At 39.0% G+C, this 21,078-nt stretch overlaps 3 protein-coding genes across 4 annotated transcripts; all 3 read right to left on the bottom strand.

Moving 5' to 3' along the window:
- Window positions 1–171: 171 nt before the first annotated feature.
- Window positions 172–20,983, bottom strand: LOC118819308. The gene is made up of 26 exons (XM_036587040.1): window positions 20,620–20,983; window positions 20,283–20,393; window positions 19,836–19,923; window positions 19,302–19,468; window positions 18,112–18,213; window positions 17,758–17,844; window positions 16,500–16,932; window positions 9,389–9,558; window positions 9,183–9,258; window positions 8,678–8,844; window positions 8,381–8,500; window positions 8,205–8,279; window positions 7,951–8,079; window positions 7,619–7,854; window positions 6,285–6,408; window positions 6,086–6,199; window positions 5,894–5,981; window positions 5,634–5,800; window positions 3,661–4,440; window positions 1,967–2,263; window positions 1,687–1,800; window positions 1,488–1,566; window positions 1,216–1,382; window positions 1,011–1,130; window positions 814–909; window positions 172–724 (listed from the first exon to the last, which is right to left on the bottom strand). The coding sequence occupies exons 1-26, from the start codon at window positions 20,812–20,814 to the stop codon at window positions 524–526; spliced, it is 4,503 nt and encodes a 1,500-aa protein (XP_036442933.1). The 5' UTR covers window positions 20,815–20,983; the 3' UTR covers window positions 172–523.
- On the bottom strand, window positions 3,573–7,105 carry LOC118819323 (antihemorrhagic factor cHLP-B-like). 2 transcript variants are annotated; one of them, XM_036587057.1, is made up of 7 exons: window positions 6,285–7,105; window positions 6,086–6,199; window positions 5,894–5,981; window positions 5,634–5,800; window positions 5,444–5,557; window positions 5,217–5,300; window positions 3,573–4,440 (listed from the first exon to the last, which is right to left on the bottom strand). In XM_036587057.1, exons 1-7 carry the CDS (start codon window positions 6,501–6,503, stop codon window positions 3,625–3,627), a joined length of 1,602 nt encoding a protein of 533 aa, XP_036442950.1. In that variant the 5' UTR covers window positions 6,504–7,105; the 3' UTR covers window positions 3,573–3,624. The 2 variants fall into 2 exon arrangements, with proteins under 2 accessions (XP_036442950.1, XP_036442949.1); XM_036587056.1 differs by having other exon boundaries at window positions 5,634–5,981.
- Window positions 7,344–9,959, bottom strand: ahsg1 (alpha-2-HS-glycoprotein 1). The gene is made up of 7 exons (XM_036587058.1): window positions 9,389–9,959; window positions 9,151–9,258; window positions 8,949–9,033; window positions 8,678–8,844; window positions 8,381–8,500; window positions 8,205–8,279; window positions 7,344–8,104 (listed from the first exon to the last, which is right to left on the bottom strand). Exons 1-7 carry the CDS (start codon window positions 9,578–9,580, stop codon window positions 7,466–7,468), a joined length of 1,386 nt encoding a protein of 461 aa, XP_036442951.1. The 5' UTR covers window positions 9,581–9,959; the 3' UTR covers window positions 7,344–7,465.
- Window positions 20,984–21,078: the final 95 nt, after the last annotated feature.

The following is a 21,078-nucleotide window of genomic DNA, read 5'->3' as shown; positions in this document are numbered from 1 at the left end:
TTGAAATAAAATGGTAAGATGAATGCAATATTTGTGATTTTCTGCATACAATGTGACTGTATTATTTAGGTGATCCCGACTGCCTTGAATAGCTAGATTAAGATTGGAACAAAAATCTTCATGGCAGTACTGGTCTTAAAGATTCCTGATAAAATGATGATTTCAAGTGGATAGATGATAGAAATAGTGATTTAATCTGGAAGTTCAAAATGTCCACACTGTCAGTGGTACTGGAGATCGAATCCCAAATCAAAACCAATACATAACCCAGTGGTAAGATGGATTTTTAAGACCCTACTGTCTTGTAAAACCTTTTTAAAGCATATAATTCTGTGATAATAGGTAGTCTGAGGTCAACTTACAAAAGTGTAATGAGTGTACAGTGTGGGCTTGACAGGGAGACATACAGTACAACTCACAGCCTTGTGAAGATGTAGTTAGCACCACAACATAATACATATGAACACCAGTGCTTTTTGGATTGCATAATGTGCTATGGACAGGACGTTAACGGACAGTTAGTTCACAGCTTCAGTGCTCTTAGTCCAAGGGAGTGTCTCCTTTCTCCAGGGCAGTTGCTGGCAGCAGCCCGTGCTCTGGGTGGCATCGGGATGGGTGGAGGGGGCAGAAGCAGCACAGATCCAGAGGGAGTTTGGACTGTTGTAGGTTTTTCAGTTGTTCTGTGGTTGATTGCATCATGGAACTTCTCTGGCTCAGTATCAGGCTACAATACACAAAAAAACTCACAGTTGGTCCATCACACTCTCTAACAAGCAAACATTACATTTGAATTTTGGATTGAAGGCTACTTACTGTTGATTTATAGATGGAACATTTGACCTCTATGGGAATTTTGATCTCAGGGCCATCATCAATGGTTGTGTGTGAGCCAGTACAAAATCCTTTCATCTTAAAGAGAATACAGATTTAAAATGAAACTGCAAGCTAAAAGTGCATTGTTAGATTGCAAGCATATATTTGTTTATTAATTTGCAAACTATGATACTCACAGATGGACCATCCTTTGGGCGACATTGAGTGAAACTAACATCAGTTGGGGCTTTTGAGGCTTTGGCACAATCTGTCTCCTGAATGGTGAACTCCACAAAATAGGCTGGACCAACAACCCACTGTCAAAACAAATTGTCTTGAGGTACAACTGACTGAATAATGATTTTGAATGGTTAGATTTTACAGAGAGTGGCTTTAACATACCTGCATACTTGCAGATGTTATGTTCAGGAGAGTAAAGTAATTGGGCATGGTTGTCTCTTTGTTAAATTTTTGCATAGAAAGATTTGCTGTCTCTACTATAATAGGTTCATCCAGGCGCTCTGCTGTTGGACAGTCTGGGCAAGTGTCAACAATGGCAACAGCAGGAACTGGAAAAGAGCACAGTTGTTCTCTTGTTTTATGACTCTTGCCACTATAACTGCATTGGAATGAATGACTAAAATCACAATTACACATGCACGATGGCATCTCACCTTGCTGAATGGTGCAGTTAAAGTTATGCAGTATTATAGTGGTCTGAAAAGTGACTGATGCTTCACATTTTCCAAAGACCTGGAAGATTTGTTAAGGAATTTACACTTTCAGTGTTTCTGAAAACCATTGTCCTTTATCTGGGTATGTTGACATAATTTAGTACAGATCAAGTTGCTAGCAAAAAACACAAGGGCTTACTGGAACATCCGAAACTGTCTTTACTTCACATGACTTCCATGTCTTTCTGCTGATCACGTGACACTTTGTTTCCAGCACGTCTATTATCAGATGTAACTGGCTTGCACCTCCCTCCTTTGGGCATAGCAACAGACTGGGTCAGTTTAATTCATGAAGTGCCATGTTTATGTCGTGATATGTAGAAACTGGCCGGTGCAAAGAAGATCTTATGAACATTTTCTTACTACCAGTCAACACTGTTAACAAGTAATGGCAATGACTTTTATCAGCACTGACTCACCTTTGCCTCTTGCTTGACATCATATATTCTGTTCAGTGAGAAGATGTACCCTTCTTCTCTGTATGCATTGATATGATCCAGTGTCTCCTCAGCTGCCTTCACAATAGCCGGGTCCATGCACCCTGTAGGATCAGGTGTGGCAATACCATTCTGCAAGTGCAAGCATATAAATAAGAGAAAGACGTATTGCAGCATTTTCTCCAGTAAATCTCCTTTAGCCGACCCTGAGCAGACAGAGAAGACGCAAATATGTGTGCAGTTCTGGTCACACAGCAAACCCTGAACTTTCACCAGCAAACAGCAGTGTTATCTGCCATTGGCCTTTTACCTATGCGGTAAAGGCCCCATTTACAAGTGAGTTCTTGTTTCAGTTGACATTTCATATCATAATCACAAGCAAAATACAATATACAGATACTGCTTCTTCAGATACTGATTTCCAGTTTTTTTCCTTTTAGCAGCTGCACAAATTTCTCCTTTGCAACAACAATAGTACCTGCTTTGTTACCGTGTCTTTTGGAATGAGGCAACACATTACCAGACTCTTTGGCACACTTGGGCAATGCTGCTACATCTGTATGACCTGTTGACAGATTTATTAATGATATTGCTAGAGGTGTAAACCATTTATCCAGTGAAAGGGTCATGTCATGTCAAATGTTGACATTACATTTGAGCTCTGACTTGAATTTGGATCTGTGACCTGTTCTATACTGGAGAAATGGATGAAATCAAATATAATTGGAAATGCTTATTAGCATTAGGAATTAGAAGATCTGAATATGTGCTTTTGTGACAGGCTCGCTTTAGGTCACTTTCGACTAAAACTTTATTGAAAATATAGCAGGTTACAATACTAGCAGTCTGCACTTCATCCAATTACTTTAAATTATCCCTCTAAGTTTTCTGCTAGTTTCACAAACAAGATTTATAAGTTCTTCTTTTAATCATTTACATAATAAAATATACACACACCTTCTAAGCCACTTATACTTCTGGGTTGCAGTTGGAGCTGGAGCCTATCCCAGCAGTCATTGGGTGGAAGGCAGGTAAAACCCTGGACAGGTCACCAGTCCATCGCAGGGCAGAAAGACAGACAGACGTACACATTCACACCTAGGGGCAATTTAGCATCTCCAGTTAGCCTGACTGTATGTCTTTGGACTGTGGGAGGAAACCGACGCAGACACGGGGAGAACATGCTAACTCCACACAGAAAGGACCCTGACCCTGGAAATTAGATAATTTCTCTCATAACCTCTCATTTAAGTTAGTAGTTAGACATAGTCATTGTTTCAGTCAGACTTTTTTCTTTAAAAATCATGCAGCCTTATAATGATTTTATTTTTTTTCTTTATTTTGTTATTTTTTTCAGTTCTGTCTCTGTCTGATGATAATGATGATGATGATGATGATTATTATTATTATTATTATTATTGTTTTGTTGTCATTATTCTGTATATCTCAGTTATATATGTGTTATACATTGTTATTAATGTTCTAATATATAATAAAATATATAATATGATATAATGTAATGAGCTCATTGTTTTGTAAAATGTTTTGTGTGCATGTGGAGCTGTACACAATAATCAATAGTCAGTCAGCCAGTTCAAAACATGGTTTATTGCACTGGGTACCTCATCCAGTTTTTTCTCCTAGCTACAATATGCAAACATGGAAAGGCTTTTCACAGGCTTTTCACATGCAGGAGCACTTTTGAAGAGAGGGTCCTGAGCAAAGACCTCCTTAATGAGTTTGCTCTCAGTCTTGAAGTCTGCTGGGCACTCCCTGGACTGGGCAGATGGGAAGGGCATTATGGTGGGCTCTCTCTCTCCAGGAATCTGTGGGTCAGGGTGGAAGGGCAGAGTGGATGGCTGTGCTGGCTCAGCCACTGGCTGGTCAGGGTGGGAAGGAAGAATCATGGGCTTGTCCATAGAGGGCAGCACGTAGACCACTCCTTCAGGCCGTTTAGTTGAGCTTTCATGCTGGTGTTCATGATGATGGTGGTGATGCTCATACTCATGGAGATGTGCGTGTTTGTGCTCATGGTCCAGCGCTAACTCGTGGTCATGCTCATGGGTTTCCCCATCGCTGTGACCATAGTTGTGGTGAGGGTGCTTGCCCTGGTCCTGAGTGTGGTTGTGAGCTTTGGCGTGGTGTGAGTGTGTGTGGTCATGGTCATGACCATGGTGATGGGAGTGTGCATGACCATGGGACTGACCATGACCCTCGTTATGTTCATGTGTGTGGTGGTGGCCGAAATCCTTGGTGTGATCGTGGGCATGCAGGGCTTTATGGTCATGATCATGCCTGTGATCGTGGGGATGATCATGGTCTTGTGTGTGTGAGGGGGAGTGGGCATGTGTGTGGTCATGAGTGTGGTCATGCCCTAAGGACATATCAGCAGTGGTACTGTGACTGTGGTCCAGCTTCTGTTCCAGCAGATGCCTCTTCTTTTCCTCCTCTGCAGCCTGAAAGACAAGGTTAAGATGGTAAGCAGGTGTATGTGGAATTAAACATACTCCCATAATATTTTTATTAATGCCTTAACCCCTTAAATGGCCCAAAGTTTCATTACACACTTCAAAACCTAAGAATAGTACAGCCTGTTTGCACTGAAGTCCCTGTAGTAACTGAATAATAAGCCTTAGAATTTAATAAGCCTGGGATTTTAAGGGGATACTTATTCTTCAGTAACTACATGGACTCCAATGCAAACTGGTTATAGAATTGTATAATATAACTTTGGGTCTGCCGGCAGGCCCTGGCATTTTAAGATGGTAATAAATATATATATATATATATATATATATATATATATATATATATTTAGTCTGTCTGTCTGTCTTGCTAACCTAGCTGAGGAGTGTATCTCATAGTCAGTCTGTGTCTTGCTTGCCAAGTCTGTGTCTTGCTTGCTTGTGATTTTGTGCCTGACAAAAGTGAGAGTGGAATACACCTATTTATTATGTTTGATGAACGCCAACGGGCAACAGTGTTTACAAACTGCAGCTTGGAAACGATTACCGTGCTGTGCATAAATGTGTTCATATGTGCGTGCGAAATGAATCCTCTGTGGTCACTAGGCCATATAATAATTGGCCATGAGGGCCACTCCTCCTAGGCGCACTGACTGTGGCAATTGCAAATGGTTTACATGGCTCACAAGTCAGGTAGGTGGACCCCCTTGCAGAATTTTGCTAAAGGCCCCAGGGAGGTCAAGACTGGCTCTTGTCTATAATCTTACCTCAGGTTCAAAAAGTTCACACTCAAGGTTTAGGTGTTCACCTCCGACAGATCGAGAGTGGGTGGCTTTGCAAAAGCCCTTGTGCTGAGGATGGAAAACAATACTTTATTGCTTACATCATCACCATGGAATTGAATTTAATTATGCATTATATAAATTACATAAATTAATCTGTTTCATTATTAAGGATTTACTGCATACACTCATTTGAAGACAGTTTTACTTACTGCAAACTCGCAGGTCATTATTTCGCACTTTGAAACCTCAGCTATATCAGTTGTGTTGGAGCAGACTGTCTCCTGGATGGTGAACTCCACATTGTAGAAAGTGACAACCCCCCCCTGCAAGACATAAAATCCAGTGCTATCTTTCTTTCTTACTTTCTTTCTTTCTTTCTTTGAAAAAAAAAGTTCTTACTTGGCTAGTAGCTCTTGTGATGTTAAGAAGAGTAAAGTAGTTAGCCTGCATGCTCTCCTTATTGTACTTCTCCAGGCCCATCCTCATAGTCTTCTGGACTTCTTCATTATCCAGTGGAATTAGAACTGGGCAGTCAGGGCATACCAAAGCAATTTTGGAGGTAGGGACTGCCAAAGAAAGCAGACATTTCTCTATTATCTTCCTGTTGGGATAGTTAACACAGAAGAGATTGCATCGCATTGTTGTATACTTGTTATTACCTGGCCTGACTGCACAGCTGTATTTGTAGAGGCGGGAGACTCTATGAAATCTGTTTATGTAGAACACTGCTCTGCACTGACCATACACCTGGGCATCACAATATAAAGCATAATGTTAAACTTAAATTTAATCACTTAAATAGACTCCTGAATGTAAATGGACAGGAAGTTTAGAAAAGAGAGTAGTTATACCGGGTGTCCACCAATGTCTCTGACTTTGCAGTTCCTCCAGTTCTTCTTACTGAGGACGTGGCAGTCAGTCTCAAGGACATCAATTGTTAGATAATACACCACTCCAGTCTCACCCTGCAGTTGGAAAAAATACAGTTTGCTGTAAATTTTGATGACCCTTACTTCTCTATAACCAACTTATTACATCAAACACACTCACGTGGCGCAGCAGGCCGACGTTGCTGAGACGTTCCAGGCTAAAGATGTAGCCTTTGCTGCGTTCTAGGTTGATTTTGTCCATAGCCTGTGCAGCAGCATCTTTAATTGAAGGATCTTGACAGGAACTTGATGGCACAATGCCTGCAGGGGCTCCATGCGCACATGCAAATACTAGCAACAACAGCACACACTGCTTCATGGTGTAACTGCTGCCTTTCATTCTCTCTCAAAGACACAGACATATCACTGAAGGAGGAAGGAGCAACAAAGCTTTTATAGCCTACTATAACACCCCTCAGGACCAGCAGCCTTGAGGCCTGTACCTGCCCTGTCAGTAAACAAGGTTCTTAAAAGCCCCTGTGATCTCATTCAATTCCAATCAATCACACAACCCCAATCAGCCCAGCAAAACAACACCCTTTCAACTCACTGACCTGATTGACTATTTAACTATTTAAACTACCTATTGATTATTGAGGGGGTTGTTGATTGCATTTTCATTGTTTTGTTTCATTGATTGTTTCATTTTTGAGCGCCTTAGATTACAGTCTTTTACAGTTCATCTTTTGCTCTCTTTAGGTAAGATAAAAGAACACCATTATATCACTCAGCTCTGTACATGACAGGATTCATTGCCTCACCACCTCTAAAAAGTAAATATTGCACACATGAGCCTGATTCATTAGATGTTGCCAAATTAACTTGCTTTCAATTCTTTGCCCTATCATGTGTCTTGAATTCTAAAAAAATTCATACAATGCCTTCTTTTGTAACATTATGTGCATTTATTATATGTTGTCACGGTAAAAAATATACGCATATGTATATTTTTCTATCTTACTACGTTTCACCATATCCTCTAAAATAAACCGAAAAAGAGTTTCCCCCTCACAAATGTTTGTTACAGTATAAACTTTTTTTCTTTTTTTCATCATTTTTTAAAAGAAATCAGTGAAAATCTGAGGGCCAAAATATTTTTTCTGTTCCAAATGATTAAATGAAAATGACCAGGTTAGCATATTAAGGATGATTAATATAAATGAAAAAAGCTGAGACCAAATCTGATTTGATGGCATGAAGACAATTTATTGTTCATGGCACTGAAATGGATAATGAAATTGGTGATTAATACAAGAAGAACTATCACATTTCAGTTTTCTTTACTAGACTGTGCACATTTCCTCAAGCCACGGTACCTCTGCCATGCGGTCTCAGAGGAAATGGACATATAGGGTGGATGGAGGGAGGTATTTTCACAAAGCCATGGCATTGTGGGAAGGGGAAATCTGAGGCATCCTTGGATCCTGGAGGAGTTGGTTCGCCGTCAGGCAGCACCTGGTGGGGTGGTCCAGTTGGCTTTGGACGTTTCTTTTCGTGATGGTCACCCCCATGGGGTGGAGGACCTCCATGATGAGGAGGACCTCCATGGTGTGGAGGACCTCCATGATGAGGAGGACCTCCAGGAGGAGGACCTCCATGATGAGGAGGACCTCCAGGACGAGGAGGACCTCCATGATGAGGAGGATCTCCATGGTGAGGAGGACCTCTATGATGAGGAAAACCAGGAGGACCTACATGAAATGGTCTTTCTGAAGGAATAAAGCAGTCTGGACGATGAGGGCGACTTGGTGGACCAGTGTGATGATTGGGAGGGGAGCCTGGTTGACCTGGTTTATGATGTGGTGGGTGATCAGGGTGATCAGATCGGTCATGGTGACCTGGGCGGGGGCCATGTTCTTGTCGCTCATGATGACCTGGGTGGCTGTGATGGCCTTTATGATGCTTGCAGCGTTTTCCTAGAGGACCAAAATGTGTTGTATTCTGTAAGGGACAGAACAAAAATTTTAGGAATTTGATGAAAAAAACAGATCTCTTCATTTAAATCTAAAATGTGACTGCAAATGAAAGAGGCACTGCATACCTGGGCATCATAAATCTCACAATTTACAGTCACAATACCATTTCCAAGTTGGGTGGACTGGCAGAATCCATAGCGCTTTAGGAAGAGTAAGAAAACATTAGTACCAGACAGTTCTCTACCTTGACCAAGGGAAAAAAAAAAACAGAAAGAGTTTGAGATTAAAAGTGTAGTCTTACAGCTGCTGGAGAGCATAGCAACTTGCATGCTGGTCTTTCCTCTGCTTTCACCTTGTCTGAGCACTCAGTCTCCACTATGGCAAACTCAGCAAAATAGCTCATTCCGGACACCATGTTATGCTGGAAAGACATATAACAAAAAACACCTTAAACAAAATTAAATACCTCTTCTCCCCATTCTCAATAATAACAATAGACTGCATCTCTTTTTACAGTGTATACTTCTTCACAACAGTTGCTGGCTAAATTATTTGAAACAATAGAACAGGCCCGTATTACCATACATAGCTACCTTACCTGCGCAGTTAGTCTGCCTACTTCCAGTAATTTAAAGTAGGATGCATGTTCAGCATCCTTATTATACTTGTCAAGAGCAGCTTTCACACTCTCCAGGCCTTTAGGATCATGCAAAGGCAGAAGAGTGGGGCAATCAGGGCAGGTGGCCAACAGTTCTTCGCTTGAAGCTGTTGAAAAAACAAAGAGTTATAAGTTTAATTGAAATAGAAAGCTGCTGAGGGCAGTTTTAAATGATTTCTAGGGAAAATCATGATACAGATTACTTAAGTACCTGGCTCTGTGTCACAACTGAAACTTTTGATGCCTGGTTTATGTCCACCTCCACATATAGTCACATTACATTTTGCTGTTACTTTCTTCAAGGAAAGAAGTGAAATTAGTGCTCCTCCAGAGTGAAGGAATGTGTTCATATGAGCTGTCTGTGAAGCTTACATTTAGGGTTAAGTGACAGAAATGGGAAGAGTTCAGCTTACCGTTTCATGAGCTTGTCTGACCTCACACTCACGCACAGGTTTGGGGTTCACGATGTGGCAAATGGTCTCCTCTAAGGTCAGTGCCATGACAACATCACAGGAATCACCCTGCAAGTGTCAGACAACATTTAAAATTATTTACACTCTTAATTCATTTGAGTTTAGAGATGATTGTGATGTTGAAATGTTCATTTTATTTAATAGCAACTTGTTAGTCAAGCTTCCTAGTCAAACTCACCGTCTTCTGATATGTGCGGCTATCCTTTTTGATGAGTTTGAACTTGTATCCATGGTGGTGTAGTTCATTAATGAATTGCACTGCATCATCAATGGCAGAATTATCCTGCTCCTCCTCACAGCTGTATTTCCCTGGTTCACTGAGTGCAAGCAGCACCTGGATCAGGGCTGCTAGAATCAACAGTCGTCTCATAGTACAATGTGGAGTTTATGGGAAACCCACAAACCTGAGACTAATCCAGCTCGCGCCCAATCCTCGTCCTTTATAGAATACAGTGAAACAGCCAAAAGTAAACAGTTTTATGATAGGTGCCAAAGTCAATGAATTTGAGGGCGTAGGCGACAGGCTATCAGACCAGGGGAAAAGCAGTCCTGGGGTGTTTGCTCTATGGTCAGCTACAATTTTGAAATTTTTATAGCATGTATTTCAGAATTCCATCTGAGAAAGTGGCCTACACTAAAGCTATTTCATCTAGAGTTAAGAGAATGTGTTTTTTAGGTTTCCTTCAGTTAGCACCTTACTCATTTGAAGAGTTTAGGATCCATAACATAGCAACCAAGTATCTCCAGGGTTGGTGATCAAACACAAAGTGAATTCAGATCTGAACATTCTTAAAAGAGTGGCTTATACTTTTGGAAATGTTTTTTTTTTCCTTCTGATGAAATTGTTAAAAGAGTCACTGAAGACATGAATTATTAACTTTTGTGCCTTTTAGCATAGGCAGAGTAGAAAGGTTAAAAAAACAATCCACTCAACCCAAAAGTACTCTATTGATTTCCCACAGAACTGAAAGATAAGGCAATCTTGCCTCAGTCAAATATCTGTTTACTAGGATTATGTAAACAGGGCAGACATTTAACTAGCTGCATGATTATTTGGAGATTATTTTGACAGATCAAGCTTTTTCGTAGAAAAGTGAGTCAGATAAGCATAACACTGCAGCATTACATACTTCAGCTTTCAACATGTGTTTCTATTAAATACTACTAAATCTACTTAATATTGAAAACTTAACTTAAAAACTTAAAAGTATTTCTGAAAGTTTAAATATGCTTAAAATTGAAAGGTGCAGTAGATGAGATCTCATCAATAAGATGTCATTACACAGTCATGAAACGTGAGTAGTTATTGTTAAATTTTGCAGCAGTAACGAAAACCTGGTGCATTTTAGTTTGTCTTTGTCTCACAAAACTATGGTTTGCTATGTGGATCTGGTAGATTCAGAAAAAAAAATACAGCCATGCAACTGTTCTGTTCATGTACTATAACGACAGAAGAGTCCAGGCAGAAAAGCAAAACTAATGAGATGTCAGTCCACTGGGTTTTTTCATAACCAGTGGAAGACAATGCATAACAAAATGCAAACATAACTTGCATGTTTGACTGCACCGATACACCAAAAGGAGTCTAGATGTTTATTATTTCAGATAATTCATCAGTTGTTTTTAACAGAATGGATCAAGTTTTGGGAATGAGTAAGTACAAACCCAATTCCAAAAAAGTTGGGACAGTATATGAAATGCTAACAAAAACAGTTAAATGGTAGAAAAACACAATATTTTCGCTTTAACCTTATGAACTTCATTGGTTTTTGTAAACATATGCTCACTCCAAATTCAATGCCTGCAACATGTTCCAAAAAAGCTGGGAGAGGGGCATGTTTTGTGTGTTTACTTTTGTTGTTGTGTTTTGCACACGTTTTCAGTGGGAGGCAGGTCTGAGTGCAAGCGGGCCAGTCTAGCACCCGCACTGTCTGATTATGCAGCCATGCAGTTGTTACACATGCAGAATGTGAGCGTCCATGAAAAACCCATCATGTAGAAGACTTATTATGTTGCCCCAAAATGTAGAACATCACTTCCATTACTTCCACAAACAATCTAAGTGGATTCGTCAGACCCCAGTATACGTTTCCACTGTGCATCACTATGGGAGGCAAATCCAGCCAAAAAAAAAATTTAAAATTAAAACAATAAAATGTAAATGCAAACCTCTTTTTGCCATTTCTTTCCAAACATCTGCGCAAATATCTTGCCAAAATTGAAAAAGAAATGAAATACCAACATTTGCAATTTCATTTTTTACATTTTTTACAGTAATTTGTGAGAAAAATAAAAATAAATTTTAAAGCTATTTGTCATTTTATTTTAGTCATTATTCTGGTATTGCATGGCCATATCTAAAATGGAAAAGGTAATAAAGAAAATAAAATCCAAGCTTTGCCTTTTCTTCATGAAATGGATAATACATGTCAAAACTAAAATCAAAAAGCAATATTTACTTTATTTTTCTTTTTCTTACAAAATGAACATGAAAATGGAAAAATCAACAGCAAAGTGACAGTTTGCGATTCAGCATCTGAATAAAAAGGTAAATGCAAACGAACACAGGCGCCATTTGCTGGTGATTTACTTTTCATTTCCCACTTTGCTTTTTCGTTTTCAAGTTTCTCAACATGTAAGTATATGTTAATGAACACTAGGCAGGGCTACGGTGTACATTTTAAGACATCCTCACACCTCAGTGACAGAATGGCGTCATTCCTCGGACTAAATGACTTTGAGTCTTGGGAAAATCATCGTCATGTCTCAGATCTGGTGTAACTGAATATCAGACCAAACGCTGTCAGACCAAATGGCCTCCGAAAAAAACATATCAGACCCAACGCAAGCTTGGTTGAGCATTGGTTCGTATATTATAAAAACTATTGTGTATTCTCAATATAAATGCCAGTGTAACATTTGCAAAGAGTTTTGAGGGTAAATGAAATCAGATATGGCTCACCTCTCTCCATATAAGCCACTACAATAAACGAGAGGCTGCATTGTCAGCTGTTGTCAACTTAGTCGGCGGTCCGCTAATCTAATGACTGAGGCAAATTTGTGTGACGATGTTTGATCTTGTTTTTTTCTGAGACTGTTTTGTCTGATGTTCACTTACACCAGATCTAAGACATGACAATGGTTTTCCCAAGGCTGAAGTTTGAGGATGTCCTAAAATGTACCCTGTAGCCCCGCCTAGTGTTAATTAACATATATTTACATGTTGAGTAACTTAAAATTAAAAGCAAAGTGGGAAATGAAAAGTAAATCTCCAGCAGATGCCGCCTGTGGTCATTTCCATGTGACTTTTTGTTCTGACGTTTAAAACGCGTCCATGTCGAAAACTGAATCACCAACTGTCACTTTGCTGTTGATTTATCCATTTTCCATTTTCATGTTTATTTTGTCAGGTATGCAGCCTATTGCTATGAAAAAGAAATAACAATGTAAACATGGCATTTTGATTTTAGTTTTCACACGTATTACGCATTTCATGAAGAAAAGCCAAAGCTTGGATTTTCTTTTCTCTTTTAGCTTTTCTATTTTAGATGTGGCCATGAAATACCCGAATAATGAATAAAATGAAATGAAAAATAGCTGTTTTAAATTTATTTTTGTCACAAATGACCCCCGTGACCCTGAAGTATAAGCGGCTTAGGAAATGTATGTGTGTGTGTGTGTGTGTGTGTGTGTGTGTGTTTGTGTGTGTCACAAATCACTCGTGAAAAATGATATTGCAAATGTCGGTATTTCATTTTCAATTTTGGCAGGATATTTGTGCAGATGTTAGGAAAAAGAAATGGCAAAAAGAGGTTTGCATTTACATTTTATTGTTTTAATTATAATTTATTATAATTTCTTTTTTGGTCAGATTTGCCTCCCTTACATCAGTCCATTTCTAGATGAGATTGAGCCCAGAGAGGCCAGTAGTGTTTTTGGATGTTGTTGACATATGACTTCTGCTGTGCATAGTGAAGTCTTTGCTTGCATTTGTGGATGCAGTGACAGACAGTGTTTATTAACAATGATTTGTCAAAGTATTCCTGAGCCCATGCAGTGATATCCATTATACAACCCCATTTTCAAAAAAGTTGGGACACTGTGCAAAATGTAAATAAAAACAAAATGATGTGCAAATAGTACAACAAATCAGATGTTGAAAAATATTTGCCCATTTTGAATTTGATGCCAACAACATGTTCCAAAAAAGTTGTGATGGGGGCAACAAAAGGCTAGTAAAGTTGTGTAATGCTAAAAACACACCTGGTGGTTGATTGACAACAGGTCAGTAACATGTTTGGGTATAAAAAGAGCATCTCAGAGAGGCTTTCAGAAGTAAAGATGATGAGGGGTTTCACCACTCTGTGAAAGACTGCACGATCAAATAGTACAACAATTCAAGAATAACATTTTTCAACATAAAATAGGACAGAACGTTTGCATCATCTACGATACATAATATCATTAAAAGATTCAGAGGATCCGGAGAAATCTCTGTATCCAAGGGACAAGGCCGAAAACCAGTATTTGCTGGCCATGATCTTTGGGCCCTCAGGCAGCACTGTATTAAAAACAGACATGATTCTGTAGTGAAATAAACAGGACCCAGAAACACCGCTGCCTTTGGTCTCCTCAGTTCCCAAACGCTTACAGAGTGTTGTTAAAAGAAGAGGTGATGAAACACAGTGGTAAACATGCCCCTGTCCCAACGTTTTTGGAACATGTTGCTGGCATCAAATTCAAAATGGGCATATACTTTTAAAAAAAAACTATAAAATTTCTCAGTTTCGATATTTGATATGTTGTCTTTGTAGTATTTTCCTTTAAAAATGTGGTTTACATCATTTGCATATCGTTGCATTCTATTTTTATCTACATTCTGCACAGCGTCCCAACTTTTTTGGAAATGGGGTTGTAGAAGCATGTAGGTTTTTAATGCAATATCTTCTGAGGGGTTGAAGGTCATGAGCATTCAGTTGTGTTTTTTGGCCTTGCCCTTTACACGCAGATTTCTCTGGGTTCCCTTAATCTTTTGATGATATTATGATCATTCACTGAAGAACGTTATTTTCGTACTGTTGTAGTTTTGCTGATGCATTTTTGGCAAAGCGGCGAGCCTCGACCCATCCTTGCTCATAAAGGTCATAAAGGACCTTTTCTGGATGCTCCTTTTATGATGATTTTAACACAATGTCCCAACTTTTTGGAAGGTGTTGCAAGTATAAAAAAAACAATTAAGATAATAAGGTGAAACAACAGCTACTGTTTTTGTTCAAATACAGGTCAAAGTAGATTTATGAATCACTGCTTTTTGTTTTTATTTGCATTTTACCTGTCCCAACTTTTTTGGGATTGAGTTTGTGCAAAATGTAGGCTTTGTTGTGAGAGATCAATACAATGCCAGTGCAAATTTCAATCACCACAGTGAGTTATAACCATGGATAGCCTTCCCAGGACAGGTGAAGACATGTCAGAAATATTTTTCCTGGGCAGATTCTGAAATGTGGATCTTACGGTGCAACCTGTACTGTTTTGAGTCAAAGAGGATTCCAAAATTCAGTGCTAAAACAGAAATATGATAAATATTATTCATCAATCAGAAGTACAGTCAACAAATGGAGCATTCAGTATGTACTTTCAAGAGCCCTAGAGGCAGCACTGTACAGGCTCAGTGAAAGAGTCACCAATGAATCATTTTTATTTATTATCCATTTCCAGCACAGACAAAAAGAAACTCAACTATTCAGATAAAAACATACCCTTTTCATAATAATGAGTGATGTTCAGTGCATGTTTGTTGGGTATTGCTGAATACCTGAGACCCCACTGGAGCTTTTATAACTTGGTTGATATTGAGAATCATGGTAAATGCACCAGAAAATAAATATAGGCTAAATTGCAAAAACACATGGCTTCATATTCTTAATGAAAGACAACCAAAACTGATTTAGAGAGGAAATATCAGTAAATATATCACACGTTTTGCTTTTGTTACTAAGAAAACAGTACATGCCTGCACATCTGAGGTTGATTTAAATTAAGACTAGCTGTAGTATACAATAGCAACTGGCAAAATCCAAATGGATGTGGAAACAGGAGTCAAAGTATTATGCAATATTCAGTGTAAATGACCTTCTGTTTTCTGACCGTTCCACTGGACTATGGAAGTGGACATGGCAAACTGTTGTGCTATCCTGCATAATAGTACATGTATTAGAAAGCAGTAAAAATAATGTGTATTTCATTAACATTTCCAATATGCAAATATTCCACTTTCCACTATTTTGACTTTTTTTCAATGAATATGGAACAATTGAGGGTGTGCAGTACACACAATTTTATATATAATGTCTCTAGTAGAATCCATCAGTTTTGTATAATGTCAGTCTTACCAGCACACGGGTGCTGAAGGTATTTATAACTATAAAAAGTATTTTCTGTAAGTTGTCATTTTCCTATTGTTTTGCACAGATATCCAATGAACTTTTGTGTTTTTCTGTAAGCTGTATTAACTGCTCTGTAAAAGTATGTGAAAAATGACTGAAAACAATGAGAATGTGTTAACACATTTGCAAAAGGACACTTCTGCTTTGCTAAGAAAGTGACAAAAAAGATTAAGTGAACCCTAAATTCATAAAATGCATTTTAGCAAGAAAAAAACTGTAATGCAACTAAAGCCAAATGTATTTGTAAAGGTATTTTGTATGTGTAGTTATAAGTAACATCACCCTTAATAACTCTAGTTTTAGTCGTAACAGTAAAATGTGTTTACTCAATGTATTTGAATGAGGCACCAATAAAATTATGCTTAATTTGGCACTGTGCTTTATGATCTTTAAGTGCCTACATACTACATATATAACAGAAAGCTGTGAAAGTCTTGCTTCAAGAATCTTTATTTGAATTATTATATTTTTGGAGGAAAAAAGAGCATGTCAAAAATAAACAATGGAATATAAAGCTTTTAAGATTTTGCACTTAAAAATTAAAAATTCTTTGCATAAATGGAATGTATAATAGAGTGCAGCTTCTTCTTAGATCTTACTTACTTACACTTAGAAATACCAATTTTGCTATGGCATAGCTCAGTCTCCTTACTGGTTTTAACATAACATTAACTTCATTTTTTTTTATTAAGATGTACGTATTATAAGAAGTGATGGTGATTTTGTTCAATGTATTTTGCATAAAGTCATAAGAAATGATCCATTCGCTAATCCACCACTTGCCACAACTTTAACAACATGTAAATTCTTGTATGAGGCCTGGGCAAATCTCTAGAAATTTCTACACAGTAGTATAGCGTGAGGCACCGGGACAGGAACGGAAAGGTGAGGGTGTGCTGGGAAAAACAGCTAGGAAAGTGGGGCTGTGTAGGGGTTTGATGACTGTAGGTGCCTGTCTCTTCTGGCGCAAAGCTGCATAGCGGAAGTCTACGGGAGGCCTGGCGATGCGAATAGAGCCTGGAAGTTCTTCTGATGAAGAACATCCTGTCTCAGCTGACTCGCTGGATTCACTGGACACAGGGAGATGGGATGGGTGTGGTCTAGGACCGTGAGGAATAAGCTGTTGAACAGGGTCTACTAGCACAGATCCACCTTGACTGGTGTCTTGAAATGTAGGGACGTGGGCATCAGGAACATAAACTGGAGGGGCTGGAGCATCCTGTCGAGTGATAGACTTTTCCTCTTGCTGTGGAACAACAGCTGAAATCCCAATGCGCTACAGAGGAACAGAACAGAAGGTACTGTTAAATTATCCATGCTCCACCCACAAATGTGATCTGGTACATTGAACCTAACCTAATGAACTTAACCTTTAACCTAATGAATTTAGGGTGGAGTTTAGGCTTGCTATGCTATGTCGTGATTCCAGGTGAGTTCCCTACACTCCTGAACTGGACTATTCGCACAGCCAGTGGAAGTTCATTCCACTACCTGAGAGCCAGGATGGAGAAGAGCCTTGATGCCTGCATCTCAAAGGATGAAGCATTACTAACTAAAAGCTTGAATTAGTTAGAATGGGATTTTCTGTAAAGCTTTCTAAACAGGTGCTACAAATTCAGGCTTTATATTCTCAAGAAATGAGAACTAACCCTTGTGATTAACAACAATATAATATTACTTATATCAAAATATCAATTAGTATTAGTATTTATACAGAACAATCAAACATTTGACACATGACTTTCACTAAAGGAATAGAGTGAACTGAACATACTAACCTACAAAATGAAAAAAGGGAGAGGAAATTGGAAAGGGAGGAAAGAAGGAAAGACAGATGAGGTGTAGGTGAGTGTGGACAGGGAGAGGTCTAGGAGGGCTGCTCTGTTAGTTTTGGCCCACTTGCCACTCTTGATTCTCTTTCCCATGCTGCTGACTCATGGGAGACCCCCTTTTGGGGTGTTGTTTTGCTGTCATCCACGCCATCTGGATCTTATTCGCTATCACTTTAGAGCCAGAGGGTTTTTTGCTTCCAAGAAAATTTAATTTATAGAGCATGAACTGGGGATCCAGGTTGACAAACAAACAAGGATGTTTATTGTACCTGCGGTTGGAATATTTCACAAGACACCTTAACGCCTGCCTGTGCAGGGTCTGCACCAAAAACCGCCCCAATGCAGAATCCAACGGCCTGAAATGAAAACAATCAGCACCTCAAGAGCAGACAGAGACAAACTGGGCAGTGAGGTAACTGAAGTTATCATCACTTTTAGAAAAATCAGTGGAATAAACATTTCTATGGACTGAAAGAAGAGGAATAGAAAAGGGCTTTCCATCCACTCATAGTTATTCACACTCATAATGGCCATAAAGCATCCTATTCAAATACAGCAAGATTATACATACTGGAGAGCAATAGCCAGCTATGCAGAAATACTGGCTTTTGGCAGAGACTCACCCCTTTCCCTGCATCTGCTGGCACACACAAAACCTCCTCCACTGGTGCCACAGTGCACTCTTGGACTGTATACTCAACAAAACTGGCTGCAACTGGAGAAATCTGGCAAAGAAAAGGACCAGGTTGCTTAAATTCTAGTCCAAATTTCACAATATTTAACAATGCCACCAGCAAAGACTTTTTACTGCATGGCTATTCACCTGCCACACAGTTTAAACAATGGTTTCTAACTGGATCATGGTCCACCAGGGCTTTTGAAGCGTTTAAAATACTAATTTAATAATAATATAATACTTTATAATAATACTGTATTTAAGCAGAGTTTTGTGTCAATATTATTTAAACTGCTTATATTCTAATTTAGTGTTTATCAACCATGGTCCTGGAGTCCCACTGCTCTGCACATTTTAGTATTTCTCTTGCTTTAACACACCTACTTCGACCCAGTAAGGGGTTGTTAATGAGCTGCTTAGTTGGATCAAATGTGTTGGAGGCAGTGGGCTACCAGGACCAGGGTTAAGAAACCCTGTTTTAATTGATCAACTGTCATTCATTCTATTACCTAATACCCTTCATCTAAATTCAAATGGCTTCACAAAAGGATCACAGCTATGGTTTGTAAATGTTGCCTTGAGGCCTGTATAATCTATGTGAAAGTGAAAAACATCTGCAGGTTCACAAAAAAGCAAGTAGAGATTGTGCATGTTCTTTTTTATAGATGGGGAGGTACACAGACAGGATCTAATTGCTACAGAGACACTTGGCAGAAACCCTATATCCTAAATGGCACAGGAATGTAACTGGAGCATACTAAAAAGTATTTAAATGAACTATTACATTTAGTTTCATGCACAGGTAATTAACACTGAACACACACTTAAGGTGATAATGGTGATCCCAAAAATAATACTTCCTGAAATTAATTTGAAACCAGATTTGAATTCATGCACAGTTTGCGGTAACTAAATCCTTTGACTCATTTGACTTCTCCTATATAATATTTCAGATTTTTTTTTTTTTGGGTTAACCATGCATGAACTCGGCTGTCAAGTCTCATAAAAACAAAAAACTGGATATCAACTCTGGGAAACGCAAATGTGAAAAAGTTAATATTTTGAGTAATTGGATACTGAGTTTTATAGTACAATACCCACATCACATTAGCAGAAAGTGTAGGATTGGTGCAGCACCTGGTGGGAGGCCCTGGTAATGGCTCCTAAGGTCAGTTTGACTGGTAAGGTGCTCTGGTAATTGTATCTCTGAAGAGTCGTCTTAGCGGTGGACACTGCCTTGTCACTGCCTACGGCTAACAGCAGGGGGCAGTCTGGACATGTCCTCTGTAACTTTTCTGGTGGGTCTGATATACATACACACACACACACATACACACACACACACACATATATGTGTGTGTGTGTGTGTGTGTATATATATATATATATATATATATATATATATATATATATATATATATATATATATATATGAGAGAGAGAGAGAGAGCGAGAGAGACAGAGATCAGTTAGTTAGTTCAATATATAACTTACCAACTTAATGGAATATAACACTATTTTTTAGGATTTTTTTAAAACGTATTTTGGCCTCACGAACACTAAAAACAGGGGTCTTCGAAAACGCTCTCTAGGGTGCAACTTTTTGAGACCTCCATTTTTAGTGTTTTCGTGTGGACTAAGACTTTTTTGAAAACGGAGAAAAAAATCTACCTGGAACGAGAGTGCAGTCATAGCTGTACAGGTAAGAGAATCCATCTGGTGTATGTAAAATAGTGGTGTTGCAATTTCCAGAGATTTGCTACAAGACAAGCAAACCAGAGGTAAATTCTATCATGCACCAAACACAAGCAATCTAAGTCTGTCTTTTTTCTTTCCAATTTTCCAGCCAATCGTTTCTTAAATAAATCGGTTTATGGCGTGTGACAGCGCTGAAACAATTGCTGACAGTGTTTTTTAAGTTTCATGATTTGACAACGGATTAAACAAAGCCAACTGGCAGAAGCAACCACTCTGCTTAGCATCAGCAAACACTACTGGCCATGTATGAGCAACACATCCAGTCACCCTGCACAAGACTACCTTCGCTACTTTCGAGACAGCTGAGCTTTTAATGCAGAATCAGTTCACAGTTATTTAAAGTGACAAAGTAAGACTTACTGTTTCCATGAAAGGCCTTATGTCACAACGCTTCCAGGATTTGGGGCTTAGGATATGACACTTGGTCTCAAGAACGTCCAGGTCCAGATAGTAGACCTTCCCAGCTGGACCCTAGAACATAAAAAAGGGTTCCACAGTTTTTGTACCCCCAAAGGCACTCTACAGAGAACGGTTCTTCACTTTTTTCTCGTCGATTGTGGAGACTCAATGTACAACTGACGGCTTACTAACAAACGAAATCATAGCGAACAGCAACGTTATCAGCTAAGAACGAATGCTGTGCTGTTTTTGTTCATTTCTGTGTACATTTGTCTGAATCTTGTGCGAGAGGACCTACCTGAGGATAAACGTGGACGTTGAAAATCCGGTTGAGGGCAAATTTGTATCCTGTTTGTCGGTCCTCATTGATGTAAGTTATGGCAAGTCGTGCCAGTTTCTCCACACCTTTGTCATTACAGGGTAGAGGGGACAAATTTGTGGCCATGGCACCCAAACAGTGGACTATTATAAATGTCCACGTTAGGCTATGCATTGTCCCTCGTTTTATCTTTTTTAAATTCAATATGGTCAAGTTATGCTACCATTTATTTCCAAATGCTGTCCTCTACTAAAAACCGTGACATGGACTTTGATAAAGATTAACAAAACATCCGTTCTTGAAAAGATGCCAAGTTCTTGTATGCTGGCCATCAGTCAAATAACACCCCACACATGCTGTTGAGGTGAAAGATCTCACCTGTCTCTTAGACCTCAAAAGCAGCCGTTAGGAAAACATTAGTGTACTGAGATTCTGAAA

Source organism: Colossoma macropomum, unplaced genomic scaffold (genome assembly GCF_904425465.1).
Source record: "Colossoma macropomum unplaced genomic scaffold, Colossoma_macropomum, whole genome shotgun sequence".
NCBI lineage: Eukaryota > Metazoa > Chordata > Actinopteri > Characiformes > Serrasalmidae > Colossoma > Colossoma macropomum.
The sequence above is the reverse complement of the archived record's forward strand: the minus strand, read 5'-3'. Positions and strand labels throughout refer to the sequence as shown.

Excerpts from the sequence above, each read along its gene's own strand:
- LOC118819308 (XM_036587040.1), bottom strand. The coding sequence starts at position 20,814 with ATGCATAGCCTAACGTGGACATTTATAATAGTCCACTGTTTGGGTGCC. Across the intron at positions 8,845-9,182 it reads CGTGAACCCCAAACCTGTGC|CTTCAAGCGAAGAACTGTTG; the intron begins GTGAGTGTGAGG and ends TTTTTTCAACAG. Across the intron at positions 5,801-5,893 it reads CAGCTGTGCAGTCAGGCCAG|TCCCTACCTCCAAAATTGCT; the intron begins GTAATAACAAGT and ends TTTCTTTGGCAG.
- LOC118819323 (XM_036587056.1), bottom strand. The coding sequence starts at position 6,503 with ATGAAAGGCAGCAGTTACACCATGAAGCAGTGTGTGCTGTTGTTGCTA. Across the intron at positions 5,982-6,085 it reads GAGACATTGGTGGACACCCG|GTGTATGGTCAGTGCAGAGC; the intron begins GTATAACTACTC and ends TGTGATGCCCAG. Across the intron at positions 4,441-5,216 it reads GTGAACTTTTTGAACCTGAG|GCTGCAGAGGAGGAAAAGAA; the intron begins GTAAGATTATAG and ends CTTGTCTTTCAG.
- ahsg1 (XM_036587058.1), bottom strand. The coding sequence starts at position 9,580 with ATGAGACGACTGTTGATTCTAGCAGCCCTGATCCAGGTGCTGCTTGCA. Across the intron at positions 9,259-9,388 it reads GCCGCACATATCAGAAGACG|GGTGATTCCTGTGATGTTGT; the intron begins GTGAGTTTGACT and ends TGACACTTGCAG. Across the intron at positions 8,501-8,677 it reads TAGGCAGACTAACTGCGCAG|CATAACATGGTGTCCGGAAT; the intron begins GTAAGGTAGCTA and ends ATGTCTTTCCAG.